At 43.6% G+C, this 16,163-nt stretch overlaps 2 protein-coding genes across 5 annotated transcripts in view; one reads left to right on the top strand and one right to left on the bottom strand.

Annotated features, from left to right (window-relative positions):
* FBXO36 (F-box protein 36) overlaps positions 1-15,400 on the bottom strand; it is a 54,540-nt gene extending 39,140 nt beyond the window's left edge. Inside the window, exon 1 of the mRNA XM_066619749.1 lies at positions 15,305-15,400. Within this exon, the coding sequence (XP_066475846.1) occupies positions 15,305-15,400 (96 nt within the window). The remainder of the gene's footprint in view (positions 1-15,304) is intronic.
* Positions 15,401-15,605: 205 nt separating this feature from the next.
* The window catches only part of TRIP12 (thyroid hormone receptor interactor 12), a 101,030-nt gene continuing 100,472 nt past the window's right edge, over positions 15,606-16,163 (top strand). For 2 of the 4 annotated variants that reach the window (XM_066622658.1, XM_066622656.1), the window contains exon 1: positions 15,606-16,015. The gene's annotated coding sequence lies outside the window, so the exon portion shown is untranslated. The remainder of the gene's footprint in view (positions 16,016-16,163) is intronic. The other 2 variants (XM_066622660.1, XM_066622659.1) reach the window with 1 other exon arrangement.

Below are 16,163 nucleotides of genomic sequence, written 5' to 3'. Positions count from 1 at the left end.
GGAAAAGAAAAGTGAGAACGCTGTAGAATGCCACTTACAACATCTATAATCCTAAACTTGTTTGTTGAGAACTAAGATCTACTACATTCCACAGGCTTCCTAGAAAGTATACTCAGGAGGCAGGAGGTCTGGTATAGAGGGTAGAGCCTCCGTTAGCCTGAAGATAACATTGGAAGGTCGCCAGTTCGAGGCCACTGGCAGCTCCGGGAATGGCGAGACCTTGAAGCAGCTGACAAGCCGAGCTGAGTTATTTCACCTGCTCTTGGTGTCAGCAAAGAAGCGTCTTGGCTGCCCTTCATGGGAGAGATGAAGGAGCTGTTTCTCAGCCTGCGTGGGAACCAACTGGAGGCCAGAAGTGATACCAGATCAGAAAGATCCATCTGAAATGTTGTGTGGTTCTTGCAAGACAGAACCTTTCTATGATTGTAAAAATCCCCTCAAGGTATTTAGAAACAGCCTGCCTATGTAAACCGCCTTGAATAAAGTCAGAGGAGTAATCCGATGACCAGAAAGGTGGTATATAAATACCCAGTTACTACTACTACTACTACTACTACTACTACTACTACTACTACTACTACTAATCAAGGCAGTAGGCTTAGAAATACAAAACTAGAGGATGGCTTGCTTCTAAAGATAAAAGATGCTCACAGTGGGTGACATTCATAGTTGGAAAGCACTTCCAATGACAGTCTGCCACTGTGCCAAAAGTTTGAATGCCACCTAGTGAAATTTTAATGGAACCAAACCATTTTCCATGAATAAGAGAATACAGGTGGGGCCTCCATATCTGTGGATACTGCATTCACGGATCTGGTTCAACATGGGTCTGCTTGCAGTCTCTGTGGGCTTCAGGCTAGGCAGGATTCTGAACCTTTGTCCCCAACAGGCAACGAAACAGCTTAGTAAAAGAGATTTTAGTTTATTAAGTACATAAAGTTACATAAGTTACAGTAAGGCAGCAAATGCTAGAGGCATAAACATCTAGGAAACATATCAGCAATAAAATAATAAAACTAGCTGGCTATCTCTATTAGTCCCCATCTCTCACCTGGGTCAGTTACTCTTATAGATCTTTTAGTCCCAAGGCTACCTATGAGGCCAGATGCCCATGTTGTACAATGGAGCTTGCAGCGTGCAGGATGTTGCACCCAAAAAACTCTGTCCAAGAAGGAACACGCACACCCCTTGGGGCAACTCATTATTATACTTCTTATGCTAATAGTGCTGAGGTGACTTCATATTTATTTAGACTGTCCAATCAGAAACTTTTGAGGACAAAACCTTCTTAAAGTTGGACTGGTTGCAAGCCCTCTTAGTTCTTACCTCTCCCAACTGGAGATCCATTGCTGCATTCCATTCCGCTTGATCAGGTGCCTCTCCGTCTACTAAGGTGTTAAACATTCCAAGGGGTTGTAATTCTTGTTACCTGTCCTTTCTGGCCAGCAAAGGAGAGACAACAATCTTTTTGTTTATTTACTCACGTTCTTGCAGCTAGGAACTGCTAGCCACTTCTCTGTTTCTGACTTAGTTTGGTTTAGGCTTCTACTGCCAACCTAGGCCTAACATGTACATATTCATGACAGGGGGGTTCGAGAATGGATCCTCCACAGATACTTAGGCCCCACCTGTATTTGTTTATTTATTGAATATATATCCTATCTTTCTGCTTGAGAACCATCATCTGTGGCAGTTGACAATATACAGAAGGAATATAAAAGAAGACATCCTTTATAGAGTTTTAATTAAAATATTTCAGTACAGGGGAGCCCCATATCTGCAGGTCCCATATCAATGGATTCACTTATTTGTAGATTGGGTCCAGGTTCCCCCAGCACATGCACCTTTTCCAGAGGCAAGGGAAACTCTCTCATCTCTGGAGAGGCCTCTGAGCTCAGCAGAGGCTGGGGACATCTGTGCCCAGCCTTTGCCAAGCTCAGACTGAGCTCGGAAGCTAAAAACACATGACTTCCAGTTTCACAGAGAAACCAGAAGTGATTTTTTAATGTGTTAGAAGGCATTAGGAGGCCTGGGGAACTCCTGGAGGGGAGGCAGTCCCCCTGGGGCTACACGTTCACCCATATCCACTGTTTCAGCTATTGGGGGGGGGGGTTCCAGAACAGAACCACCAAGGATAAGGGGACGTGCCTGTATGCTAGAATTTTAGCATAAAACCCTGGGCTATAATCCTATATACACTTACCTGGAAACAAGCCCCACTGAATAGAATGGGACTTACTTATGAGTACACATGCATAGGATTACACTGTAGAACACATCCTCCTCCAAGAAAGATTTTCAAGAAGGAAATAACAATTTGATCAATTTTCTTAATATTTTGGGTTACAAGGCTGGTCTTATTTGGCATCTGTGACCACTTATTTTACAGGAACATCTATCATTTTCCTGTGCAATTTAAGAACAAAGATTCTTCCAAATATTAAAACCTAAATAGAGCAGATTAACTTCTTATATTAACCCCTGCTAATTGGGTAAGAGGCACTTTTTCAAGTGGGTGCTCCTTTTTTTAGCAGGGAGAGAGTAACTGGCCCACCTCACCCCAGCACTGACTGTTTTAGTGGCTGTCTGCTGGTATTCTTTTCGCATCTTTTTAGATTGTGAGCCCTTTTGGGACAGGGAGCCATTTAGTTATTTGATTTTTCTCTGTAAACCGATTTGTGAACATTTAGTTGAAAAGCGGTATATAAATACTGTTATTATTTATTATTATTATATGGAACTAGTGTCACCTGACAGCTTTGACTGGGTATTGTCTTAAAGACCTATGCTGTTGCTGGAACGCACACCCATGCCCAGCCATGCTTCACCTGTCAGTTGTGGTAGCTGCGTCCCCTCCCCACATTGCCTAGTAAGTGTCCTGTAGCTTACTAGGCAATGGTGAAGGAAACAGCAGCTAGTGAGCTGTCCTCCTACTTTGTACTGACTCCTTGAAATGATACCGGGGACTGGAGCATCTGGGAATGTTTAAAAGGCCCCTTGCCTGAGGAAGAACACTGACCAGTATGGAGACTACTCACCTTCCTATATTGTTTAGCAAGGGGGGATTGAACAGGGAGAAGCAGCCTCTGCAGAGAAGAATTCTGGCTTCTAAGCAGGGGAATGGGGATAGCTGACATGTGTGTGCTCATACAAACATGTATGCATATAACGGGGGACCCTTTAATATGACTTGTGCCTGAGGGCCACCAGCAAGTAGGTGCTGATGCTGTTCTAATATATTAACTTCAAGTTGTGATGACTGAGCTCCGCTTGAGCTGTCTTTTTCCATCTGTTTCCCCAAGACACACTGAGATTGTCACCATTGTAGAAAGATCACATGGTCAGGCAGATAGCTTGTTTTGCATATTGTTTGTCTCTGTCAGCTGCCATGTGAAGAACAATACTACCTAGCCATCCCATCTGCTAAGTTTGGCATGAGCCAGCCCACTGGGCACTCAAGCCCACCTGATTAGCCAAGGATAAGGGATGTGGTGGGATGGCCAAGCGACTGTAAAATATCCAATCAGGCAGAACAATGACCTCCTTGAACTTAGGTTACTGAAGATCAAACATGTGTTCTGATCTAGCATCTCAGAGCACGCATCTGTATGTGTCAGTTCCACCTACCACCTTGAGTTACAGGGGAGTAATGGTGTCTGAAAGCAGATGCTAGACTAAGTACACTTAGGGGTCAGTGAGATAGGTGAACAAGGGATTTCACTTTGATTTTAAAGTTTCCTGTACAGTAATTTCCTGTTTGTACCTTGTGCTAAGATCTCCATCTGAGCACATCCAGTGCCTGTGTTTTGCTATGCAAACCTCTTTGTGAATTAAATTTTGTTGAAAAACAGTATATAAATATTCTTAGTAAGTTTGCTTATTTTTTTCCCCTTTCCCTGTATTATTCTACCCTCTCCCTTTTATTTTTAATACTCTTTTTATGGCTTAACTCTCCACTTGTCTGTTGATGGTTGAATTCAGTGACAGCTTTATCCCACTCTTTCTGGATCACTGGATACGTGTTACAGAATAGATTTTTTTTTGGGGGGGGGAGTCTGCCATACAACTGGGAGGGAGGTTTTCAAAGAGGGTCTCTCTCTGTCTGACCTTGTTATTATGGAGGCAGAGCAGGTTCTGGTTCTGGATAAGGGGAAGATGTGAGGGAAATGAGGGAAGAACCAATGTTCCCCCTCCTCCAATCATCACTATTGAACTGTGTATGATCTCTGATCATAGGTTCTGGGAAGACTATTGTCTACAAAGTTGGGCTGGTCAATACAGAATAGCAGACATTGTAGAGAAATTCAAAGTATCTGTGAACTACTACTTATTATTTGTAAAGCTATGGTGTCCAAGAGATATTAGGTACAATCTATAGAAAGTTAACCACTTTTATCTCATTGTTCCAGTTTGGAAGCTACAGGAATCACTGGTTTTATGCTATCTGAATGAGCCTGTATAAGTGTGTGAGGAGGAGGAAAGGGAAAGCATTATATCTGAACTCAAAGAAAGTGATTTACTTCAAACCAGTTAGGGAAAAACAAGTCAAGATCAAACCATGGTTTCAATGTTTACATGTATTATCCCTTGTGAATAATAAAACTGTGGATAATTGAATCCGTGGGAGATCTGTTTATCTGTGGGATAAACCTTTATCTTCCATGTCTGGGAGGCTTTCTGAGGTCCTGCTTCAGAAAGCCTCCCATACATGACCGGAAGGTCCAGAACCTGCACTGGGTCAAATCTGCAGGTTCTGAACCCAAGGAGAAAGAGGGTCCCACATATAAAATATTTCTAATAGGGGACAAGGGTTGAGCCTCCATTTGCCTGAAGATAACATCCGAAGGTTGCCAGTTCGAGGCCACCAGCACCGTGCGACCTTGAAGCAGCTGACAAGCTGAGCCGAGCTATTCCATCTGTTCTGAGCGTGGGAGGATGGAGGCCAGAATGTGCGACCACATCAAGAAAGAAACATCTGAATGTTGTGGTTTCTTGAAAGATAGAAACCTTCTTTCAAGTTGTAAAAATCCCTACGGGAATTTAAATTGCCTGCCTATGTAAACCGCCTTGAATAAAGTCTAAGGAGAAATCTGAGGACCAAGAAAGGCGGTACAGAAATACCTGTACAGTATTATTATTGTATTATTATATAAAATGATTAATGTTTTCCTTCTCAATAAAAATTGCACTGCTATAAAAGCACAAAATAGATAAAAATGGCTCTAAGCAGCTTGTGGAAAAGGAAGTAAAGCACAGAATTGCTAAAAAGAATAGTTTGATGAAGGAAGTGAAATATCAGTGCAGGATCTGAGAGAACAAGTTTCAGATACTGGAATTTGTAGGTCCCAATGCTGTTAAACCTACCTAAACTAGATGTGGCTCCTATACCAGCTGAATAGGAAAAAAATTCCCCTCTGGAAAAAAGGCAGACACAAACACCAGCATTCCTGTCATATCACCAATTCTCTCTCAAAGGATTTTATGTCCACACCTCCCACGTTCACTCATCACTGCCTTTTCCTGCAATTTGGTCTTACTCATTTCCCGTTTACTCCAACCTTTCCACTTGCCTGCATTGTTACAAAATACTTGCTCTTCCTACTGTGCTCAAAACACGACAACACAACCCTGTTCTCGAAGACATTTTTCTATTTAAATGTCCATCTAAAGCTTAAAAAAAGTTTTGTGACAGTGTGCGTGAATTATAGTACAGTATTTCTTGCCAGCAGTTTCTGAACATAAGTCATGTTTGGTAGAGTAAAAGCAATTACCTTCAATTAGATGGCCTTTCGTTGGTAGAACTAGGAGCTTGAGACACTGGGATTATACTGCCTGAATGTCTGAACTAGCTTAAACAATTATTCCAGAAATTGATATGTTCAGAATAAAATACATATAATTAACCAAGTTTTGAGAGTTTTTTTAAAGAAGTCATTTTGCTTTAAAGTCATTTCTTTTTCACACAAAACGTTTTTTCACAAGTTTTGTCCAGATTCCAGAATTTGATACCACAACACCATTTCCTATCAGAATCAGAAAAATGGATATACAATAAAACAGAAACTGAGCATTTCACAGTACAGGTATATAGTACAATATATAGAAATTGTTACAAATGCAGGTACAATATATATCTGAATACAAAAAAGCATCATAGTAACTGATTACTGAAAAGAACAGTGATGGAAGCATAACAGTACCCCAGGAAAGGGTACCCCAGGAAAGGTGAAAGGAAGATACAGAATGCTCTCCTAACAGCACAAACTAATGCATGTCCACTCAGAAGTAAGGCCCATTGTATTCAGTGGGTTTATTCTCAGGAAAGTGCATATAGGATTGCAGCCTAAGTAAAATATGGAGCATGATTTGGTAACTGTTCAATGCTTTCATTCAAATACAGAAAACTTGAGAGACCACTGTATAGTGCAGATGCAGACAAAATAAGGCCAAGGGCCAAATTTGACCCACAAGAACCTCCAATCTTGACTTTTCCACCCATGGTAAACAATCTGGCCCTCAGACCATCTACCATGTGTGTGTCCATGTGCATGCACACAGCTGTGTTGCCTGCCCAAATGTACAGGGTGACCCAAAAAAAACCAGAACCCATAAAAATTTTATTAAATCCTACAAAGGTCCAGTAAATTTCAAGAAACTCACTGGACTCAAACTTCAATTTGTGTAGATTATTCCCCAAAGTTTCAGTTATGTTGGTCGCTTTGCATAAAAGTCATGTTCTTTCCAAAGAAAAATTAAAATTAACTGTTTTATTCAAAGATTTGTGGGTTCTGTTTTTTTTTTAGTCACTCTGTGGTAGCCTCACTTCCAGACATGGCATTATGCATGCAGAAAAAAGGTGCACAGGTGCATGTCAACCATGTCAGCAACGAGTAAAAGCAACTATGCCTGTGAGAAAGAGGCCTGTAGGTCTAAAAGAACTGGTCATAGACAAAAACCAGAAAGGAAAATTTTCTTTTTTTTTTTCCTTCTTGCAGCCAGTCCCATTCAAAAATACAGGTGGGACCTCGGTATCCACTGATTTGACTTACCACTAATACCAAAATCCACCTTTAAATACCCTGTAACAAGGAAAAAAAAGCCCCAAAATGAAATTTCCTACATTCACACTGTTAAATAATTATAGTTTTATTCCAATAGATTCCATTTTTCACCCCATCTAGTGGCTGAATGCTATACAGCAAAGGTTCTCACACATTTAGCACCAGGACCCACTTTTTAGAATGAGAATCTGTCAGGACCCACCGGAAGTGCAGTTGTCAAGCAGGAAAATTTTTTTAACAATCCTAGGCTGCAATCCTACCAGTACTTACTGTATTGGAATTGCGGAAGATCTGGTGAGGAGGTAGGATGTGGTATCAGCAGTGACCCCTTTAAGGGTAAGGCCTGGACATTCAGCAGAGAGTGTGCTGCATAGCTGCAGCCACTTGAAGGCAATAGGATCCTCAAGCATAAAAGCACCTGATGAAGGGAGAGTTTGATGTGGGTAGTAGAAGCGGAAAAGCTTGAAGAAGGACAGACTGGATTAATGGACTACTGGAATTGTGGTTGGACTGATTGGTGGATGGTCTCTGGAGATTGCTGGAGACACTGAGATTGGTGTTTGGTTGCCACGCCCAAGACTTGTGGAGGACTAATGTGCTGCTATAGTGGTGGGAGGAGCTCCTGGCAGGAGAGGGGAGGAAGGAGGACCTCTGCAGGTGGAACAGGCTAGCAACCCTGGTTGTGGGGTCCAGCAGTGCTGCAGGGTAGAACTAGGGTCATTCTTGGGGAAAGAAGGGGAGCTAATTAGCTCAAAGTGGGCATAATTCTCCAGGTGGAGCTTGGACTGAGAATGAAGAAAAACACTTACCCAGGAGTAAGTCCTATTTACTATTGTTGTTAAAAACTTTTACATAGTAGCCTGTTAAAAGTACAGATTTGTAACATGTACCCAAATACAGTCACATACAATGGTAGCATCAAGTCTAATATATTAAAAATAAATTATTGAAATGAATGGGGACCCACCTTGAATTGGCTCTTGACTCACCTAGTAGATCTTGACCCACAGTTTGAGAAACACTACTGTACAGTGTCTATACTAATGCATTCTGGAGTGACAAGAGAGGAGCAAGAAACCTGGAAGTGGGTTTTTAAAGCTATTTTTCCATTGATTTGCTATCCACTTTTTAAAAAAAAACAAGGCACAACCTGTAAGTGCTTTTGAAAAACACTCTGAATGTCATAGGTTCCAAAAAGAATGTAATGCACAAAACTTTTTACAGAGCTTAAATTCAAGTAAGTTTTAAATGAGATATACTAGGTGCTAAATACAAAAATTAGCTAAGATTACACAGATGCAGATATTTAAAATTTGAAAATCATGGCACTTGACTCTTCTATGAGGACCACAATCTACTAATTTCTATTGCAGGTCTTTTAGTGTTCCTCTCAGATCAGAGCTATTTCAACAACAGGGAGGCCTGCAGAGGGGGTTGCGAGCCTCCCAGACCCTCCTGAAGGCCAGCACAATCCCCCAGGCAGTGTAAAAAACTATTGCTCCCAGCAGTGGCATGATCACTGTGGTGCCAATTTCTGGGCCACTCACCTTGAGGAAGATGGCTCTCTTTTGGTTCCCCTGGTGGTCACGATCCATCAGTTTGTGAACCACTGCTCTAAATAGTGTTATGCCTTATAAGAAAGACTTCCAACCCAAATTTTTTATATAATCATCTTGTTTCATAAAAGATTAAAAAAGACAGAAGCTTTTGACTAAGCACTTTGACAACAGTTGACTAAGATGAGTGCCAAAGCATTCTTGGCTGTGTGTGTGTGGGGGGGAAAGTACTCCTCCAGATGAAGCAGTATAATAGTAAGTGGGGTTAAGCGCTTATTAAATGTACTACTTACAACAACACTTCTCACAGACCTGCAGCAACTCCAGCAGAGTAGCTGGAGAGAGTAGCTGGAAAATCAGAGAGACTTGGAGGAGCAAGTTAACATCCATTTTATGCCCAGTACCTCTCCAGCAGTCCAACACTGAGGAAGACTGAAGAGTCAGCAAATGACATGGCCAATTACAAAGAGGTTGATTTGTTGCTTACTGCTTTGTATTCAAGTTCATAAGCTTTTTTCTTGTAGAATTCATAAGCTATTTTCTCATAAGCTATGTTAATGTAGAAAAGTGGAGTATAAATAATAAATAAATTAACAACGTAAGTTCTTATTAAATGTACTGCATATAAGGCTGCATATAAGGCTAAATGGTCCAACACTGCAATTATTTCCATATGGGACAAGTCCTAAATGTATATCTAATTTGCTATGAGCTGTGCAATATACTATTAAAACAAGAACAATAATAGGAAGTAGCAGGTACAAGAACCCAACTGACTGTGATGGAACATCTGTTAAATAGGTTAGCTATTTTTATAAGTGCATTCTTAGGTAACACTGTTTTATTTTATTTTTTTAAGAATGCAGGTTAATGAAATCTCAATACACATTTATTTATTTTTTACATTTTTATACCACCATTCCTCCAAGGAGCCCAGAGTGATGAACCTCCTTTTTGTCTTCACGACAACGTATATAAACACACACAAAAACCACACTTTTCTTCTTTATGGGAAGAAAAATATTTTATAGACAATATGCACTCATGAGAGATAAACATTCCAAGTATTCCATTGCATTCCAAATAAACGCCTACTAAAATTAAATAGGTGACAGATGTAATATTAATTCATGTAGTAGTGGTTAGGGAGGCAGACTTGGTCCTGGAAGTCCAGGTTCAACTCTCCTCTCAGACATGAAGCTTCCTGGGTGACCTTGGGCCAGTCACTTTCTCTCAGCCTCACCTACCTCACAGAGTTGTTGTGAGGACAAAAGAAGGGAGCAGCTGTGTACACCGCCCCTGAACTCTTTGGAGGAAGGGTGGTATAAAAATGTGATAAATAAATAAATAAATTACAAATGCAGTAGAAATATTCTCTGGTTACATTTCTACCATTTTTATCTTTCCAACTATGAGTCTATTACTTAACACACTAGACTACTTTTTGTCTCAGCCACAATGAATGGTTGATCTGATACTCAAACTAACCTCACCATCTGGAACAACCTGCTTCCAGTAACTGACTTCCATTCCATTTGTTTTACTACCCTTTTTTCTTCATGACTTGCTGCTACTCACAAAGTAATCAAATTATATTCTTAAAGTTTGATAGTTCTCTTATTTCTATCAGTGTTCCCTTACTGTTGGCCATTATGTTCTTCACTATATTTCAAAGGGATAAAAAATGTTAACATGCATTCAAGTCCTGACAATTATTTGACAACAGGGTATTAAAAAAGACAAATCTTTTGATCTATTAAGAAAAAAAACCTAAATAAATTCTGGTTTAAAATAAGCTTAGTGTGTGCTGCCAAGGTTATAGGATGACTGATTACTGTATACACAAACATGTATGACATGAATGTGCATATGAAATCACTGCCCTTCCTGAAAGGAGGGCAAAGTAGTAAGTTTCTTCAAGGCACCAGGACGCCCTTGTAAAGTGGCCCCTCTGCATAGGCTTCTGAGCCATTTAGGAAGGTGAGAGCAAAGCAGAGGAGATGCCTGCTTTCACAGCCATGACTGGCTTGGAAGCTGAGGAGCCACTTTACAAGGGCGTCTCAGTGCCAGAAGAAACTTACTGCTTTTCTCCCCTTCCAGGAATGGCAGTGTATGAGGAGACCTTTTATGTACAAGTCCAAATACAAGAATCGCTGGTGATGACTTGTTTGGACCATTTGTCAGTATTAAGCCATTTCTGCCCAATGTTGCATATATGCAACAGGGATCAAATGTGTACATCTTTGGGCTGGGTAGAAATGGGTTAAGCATAACTGGATACTTATTATTACTGCAGTTATATAAGAAAGAAACTGTTTAATAACTGGCCAGTTATTTAGGTTGTATAGTTATGAACAGAAAATAAGCCATATAGATCAGATTCTCTTTCTAATTATGCCCAGTTGTTTGCAGAATTTAAACAGAGCAGCACCTATATTTATACATGCAATGCACATGTACATTTAACATTTACATGTTAAAATTTTCTGTATCACAACCACCATGTAAAAATTGAGGTAGAAGCTAATGGTAGAAGTCACACTTTTATTGCTGGCTATGCTCAGAAAACTTCTTCCTAAACAGAAAGTGGCAAATGGCTTGCCAACCCCAGATTACAGCCCAAGTTCCATACAAATTAAAGTGAGTCCTAAACCCTGCATACTACAAAATATTGATGGCAGTGTATATTAGTTTTGGATAAACGTTTCCTCTCTAGCACATAGAGAGATTTGCATTCTTCTTCCTTGAAACTGCACGAAAATGATTGTAAGGAAAAAGGAAATTTTACTATTTGGTTCCTCTTCTGTAGTACCAGAAATATTATCACTTAGAATTTCTCGCCTGTTAAGCTGTCTGTAAAGCACTTGTTCTGGTACTGCAAACCTGGGAGACACAAATATGACTGTGATGGAGAAACTGTTTATGGGACAAAGGAGAAAAGCAAGAACACTCTCCAGTTCTCTGCCATATGGGTCATGCTCAGGGTTAGAATTTTGAGGACCTTGGATCCCATGGAAACCAAGCAGTTCAAGCATCTCTCAGTGTGTTCAGATATGTGATATATTTCATTTTTCATATTTTTATGCCACCCTTCCACCAAGGAGCTCAGGGTGGTTTACATGGTTCTTTCTCTCCTTTTGTCCTCATAACAACCCTGTGAGATAGGTGAGAGATTGTGACTAGCCGAAAGTCACCCAGAAAGCTCCATGGTGGTTGAGTGAAGATTTGAACCTGACGCTTCCAGATCCATGTCCATTTCCCAAACCACTACAGTACACCATCTTGTCTCTGTTATACTGCAATAAACAAAACAGCAACTCCCTCCTCCACCATCTTGGGAGGAGGGAGTGGGTACATGCATGCTGCATATGCAAAATCTGAGGTGTGTGTGCAAGTGGTGGGGGATGAGGGAAGAAAGGCTGGGAGAAAAATGCAGCATTATGTGACTGGTTGGGGTGGCATGTGAGCATCAGAAGGGCCTGCTCATGTACCTCTGCAAAGTGATGTTTTAACAAATGCTTTCCAACACACCAATCCTTACATGTATTTTTCTGGAGGTAAGTAAAAAGATTTTACTTACTTTCAAAGGAACTTACTTCTGAGTAAGTATAGAAAGGAACAAAGTATAAATCTCTTCCCTGTTTGTGGAAGTGCTGCTTTATCAAGGTTGTTCCTCAAGTTTCACCCATTTTCTTAGGTGGATTTTTTTCACACAAACATATTCAGTTAGGTCAAATTTTTGATCACTTTAGTTCTGCTTCTATTTGAACAAAAAATAGAAGATACAGGGAGTTACAAAACAATGTTTTTATTCCTTCTTAAAGAGGGGAAACACACCTTAAGTTGTTCCCCACTCCTTCTTTCTTCATTTAAAGGTATGCATGCCAATACAAAACACTACAGATGTGAAATTTCTCCAATTAACTATGGCTCAATTTGAATCAGGTTTCATTAGACCTCAGTATCCAGGGTCTAATGAAACACGGAACATGTTTAAGTAATGCCTAATAGAGTGCCTTTGCCTTACTTCAAGCAAGTATAAGTTTTCTCCACATCAGGGTTTGAGAAAAGGTTCAAGTGAACAATGATCTATTCCAGGGGTGTCAAACTCAGAGAGGGCTGAAGCTAGCAGCCATGCCTGCTGAGGGCAGGAAGTGACATCATTAAGCAGATGATGGCCAGAAAAAAGCACTTTGTACTCACAGAGAAATTCATCAGCTGGAAATGACTGGAGAGAAAATATGCAAATCTTGTTCATATTTTCAAGATAGGAGAGAGCCAATTATTACACTGGGAGAGTCCAACTATAATGGGGGTCAAATAAATTGCTTCCAGGGGCCACATTCAGCCTGCAGGTCCTACGTTTGATACCCCTGATCTATTCCAGTGTTTCTCAAGGTTTGTGCCATACCACTTCACATGGGCCATCTATTCAAAGAACCACCAGATGTAACTGGCGATGACATAATCACCACTTACTTCTGGATTGGGAAGCCAGATGTGAAGCAACGAACAAGAGCAAGAGGCTCAGGGTAGATGAGAGGGCTTTCCAGAGCATGAAAAAGCATGCTTTGGAGCTCTGCCCTTTGAGCCGAGCCTCTTACTGTTGTTTCTTGCATCACGTTCCTGATCTCGCTGCTGGACTGCAGGCATCCCAGGGTCCTTGAACTACCACCAGGCACCACCTCAGGTACCACTGGTGGTACCAATACCACTGATTGAGAAACAGTGATCTATTCCTTTCCTAGCAGCATGATTATTATTATTAATTATTATTATTATTTACAGTATTTATATAGCGCTTTTCAACTAAAAGTTCACAAAGTGGTTTACAGAGAAAAATCAAATAACTAAATAGCTCCCTGTCCCAAAAGGGCTCACAATCTAAAAAGATGCAAAAAGAATACCAGCAGACAGCCACTAAAACAGACACTGCTGGGGTGAGGTGGGCCAGTTACTCTCCCCCTGCTAAAAAGAAGAGCACCCACGTGAAAAAGTGCCTCTTACCCAATTAGCAGGGGTGATCCTAGGTATATTTATTGAGAAGTAAGTGCCACTGAGTTCATTGGAACTTATCCTCTGGAGAGGGCAGTCGAGAAAAAAAGGTGCCTATGGGGGGATGTGATTGAGACATACAAAATTATGCAGGAGATGGAAGGAGTGCATAGAGGGATGTTCTTTTCCCTCTCACACAACACCAGAACCAGGGGACATTCACTAAAACTGAGTGCCCAGAGGGTTAGGACAGACAAAAGAAAACATTTCTTTACTCAGCGTGTGGTTGGTCTGTGGAACTCCTTACAGATGCTGGATTTTGTAAGGAACTCCTTTTGTAAGGAACTCCTTACAAAATGGGTTTTTTCAGAATGCCAGATGCAAGGGAGGGCACCAGGATGAGGTTTCTTGTTATCTGGTGTGCTCCCTGGGGCATTTGGTGGGCCGCTGTGAGATACAGGAAGCTGGACTAGATGGGCCTATGGCCTGATCCAGTGGGGCTGTTCTTATGTCCTTGCCACAGGATGTGGTAATGGCATCTGGCCTAGATGCCTTGAAAAGGGAATGGGACAGATTTCTGGAGGAAAAGTCCATCACAGGTTACAAACTATGATGGGTATGTGCAACTTTCTGGTTTTAGAAGCAGGCTACCTCAGAATGCCAGGTGTGAGGGATTGCACCAGAATGCAGCTCTCTTGTTTGTCTTGGGTGCTCCCTGAGGCACCTGACAGTGACCTGCTGGGCCACTGTGAGATACAGGAAACTAGACTAGATGGGCCTTTGCCCTAGTCCAGTGGGGCTCTTCTTATGCCCAGTTCAAGATGCTGTTTTAAACCCAGTCCTGTAAAGGTGAGGGAATGTGCCTCATACACTTACTTATCAGGAAATGCCATCTACGTATGGTTGTTTAGCACTCAATCTGGCTTCTAAAAAGGGTGGGAGGAGAGTAAGGAGGGTAAGAATTACTCTCTAACCTGTGGAATTTGGAGCAATTGGAACTCCTACTTTAAGTGTGCCACAGGATGTGGTGATTGCATCCATAATGAGTCTGTGGAACTCCTTGCCACATTGCGTGGTGATGGCACCTGTAATGTCTGTGGAACCCCTTGCCACAGGACATAGTGGCAACATCTGTAATGAGTCTGTGGAACCCCTTGCCACAAGCTGTGGTGACAGCATCTGTAATGAGTCTGTGGAACTCCTTCCCACAGGATGTCTGGCCTGGATGCCTTTAAAAGGGGACTGGACAGATTTCTGGAGGAAAACTCCATCACAGGTTAGAAGCCATGATGGGCATGTGCCACCTCCTGGTTTCAGAAGCAGGCTGCCTCAGGATGCCAGGTGTGAGGGAGGGCACCTGGATGAGGTCTCTGGTTGTCTTGGGTGCTCCCTGAGGCCGCTGTGAGGTACAGGAGGCTGGAACAGAGGGGCCTTGACCTGGTCCAGCTGTGGGGGATCTCCTTAGGTTCTTTGGAGGGTAGGCACAGGATTGGGACCCCAGCCTTTGAAAGGGGCTAGGCAGAGTGTTCATCCCCCCCACCCTCCTGACAGGCGCCTGGAGTACTGTGAGGAGGAGTCACTCAGTCCTGGCGCCCACTCCCTTCTGCAGGCGCCCAGCTGCCTGCAACCCCAGGGACCAGGCAGAGGGGGCCAGGCAAGGAGCCAGGCCAGGCCAGCGGGGGCGGCACTCACCTCCTTGCGAGTGACGAGCACCTGGTAGAAGTCCTTGCTGGGGGCGGGGGCCTGTCCTCGCGCCTCGAACAGGGTCTCCGGCAGGAGGGACGCCATTTTAGGACGCCGGCGGCCCGTCGCTATGGCAACGGGGAAGGAAGGGGCGGGCCTGCGGAGAGGTCACTGGAAGCCCGGCCTCCCCCCGCTCTTAAAGGAGTCGGCGCCGCTCGAAGGCGGCGTAGCGACGCGAGAAGGCCCCTGAGTCGCCGCGGGTGGAGGGGGGGACGGGGCTGCCGCTGCGGGGACAGAGTGGCCTCGCGGGCTCGAGGGGTAGCGCGCCGCGCACAGCCCGGGGGTGACGACCCCGGCGGAGGGATACTTCTTCCCCAGCCGGCCGGGCGGAGGGGGACGGGACAGAACCGGGCCGCCGAGCCTCGAGGGGCTCCGCGGCGGGGAGCGGCCGAGGCGGGCAAGAGCAGAACCTCGACGGCCGGCGAGCGCGGAGGGGAGGAGGAGCGCGGGGCCCCCCGGGCCCCTCGGGGGGGAAAGTAGTCCCCGGCCTCCCCCTTGCGCCGCTGGAGGGGGCACGGGAGCGGAAGCAGACGGCGCAGGGTGCTGCGGTTCAGCTGATAATTGAAGGGAAGAGGCGCCGGGCCGGGCAGGACGGAGAAGGAAGGAGCCGCTCGGAGCTGCCGGGAGCGCTGGTGCGGAGGCCGCGGCGGGAGAAACCAGGTACGGGCTCCGGGTGGCGGATTTCTGGAGGGCAGGAGGCTCTCCCCCTCCCCCCCGCAGTAGGGCACTGGTGGGGTAGTCGTTGGCTCCCCTCGCCTTTTTCCCTCAGTGGGGCACTGGTGGGGGGTAGTCCCTGGCCTTCCCCACC

Source organism: Tiliqua scincoides, chromosome 3, assembly GCF_035046505.1.
Source record: "Tiliqua scincoides isolate rTilSci1 chromosome 3, rTilSci1.hap2, whole genome shotgun sequence".
Classification (NCBI taxonomy): domain Eukaryota; kingdom Metazoa; phylum Chordata; class Lepidosauria; order Squamata; family Scincidae; genus Tiliqua; species Tiliqua scincoides.
Note: the sequence above shows the minus strand (reverse complement) of the source record. Positions and strands in the feature narration are given on the sequence as shown.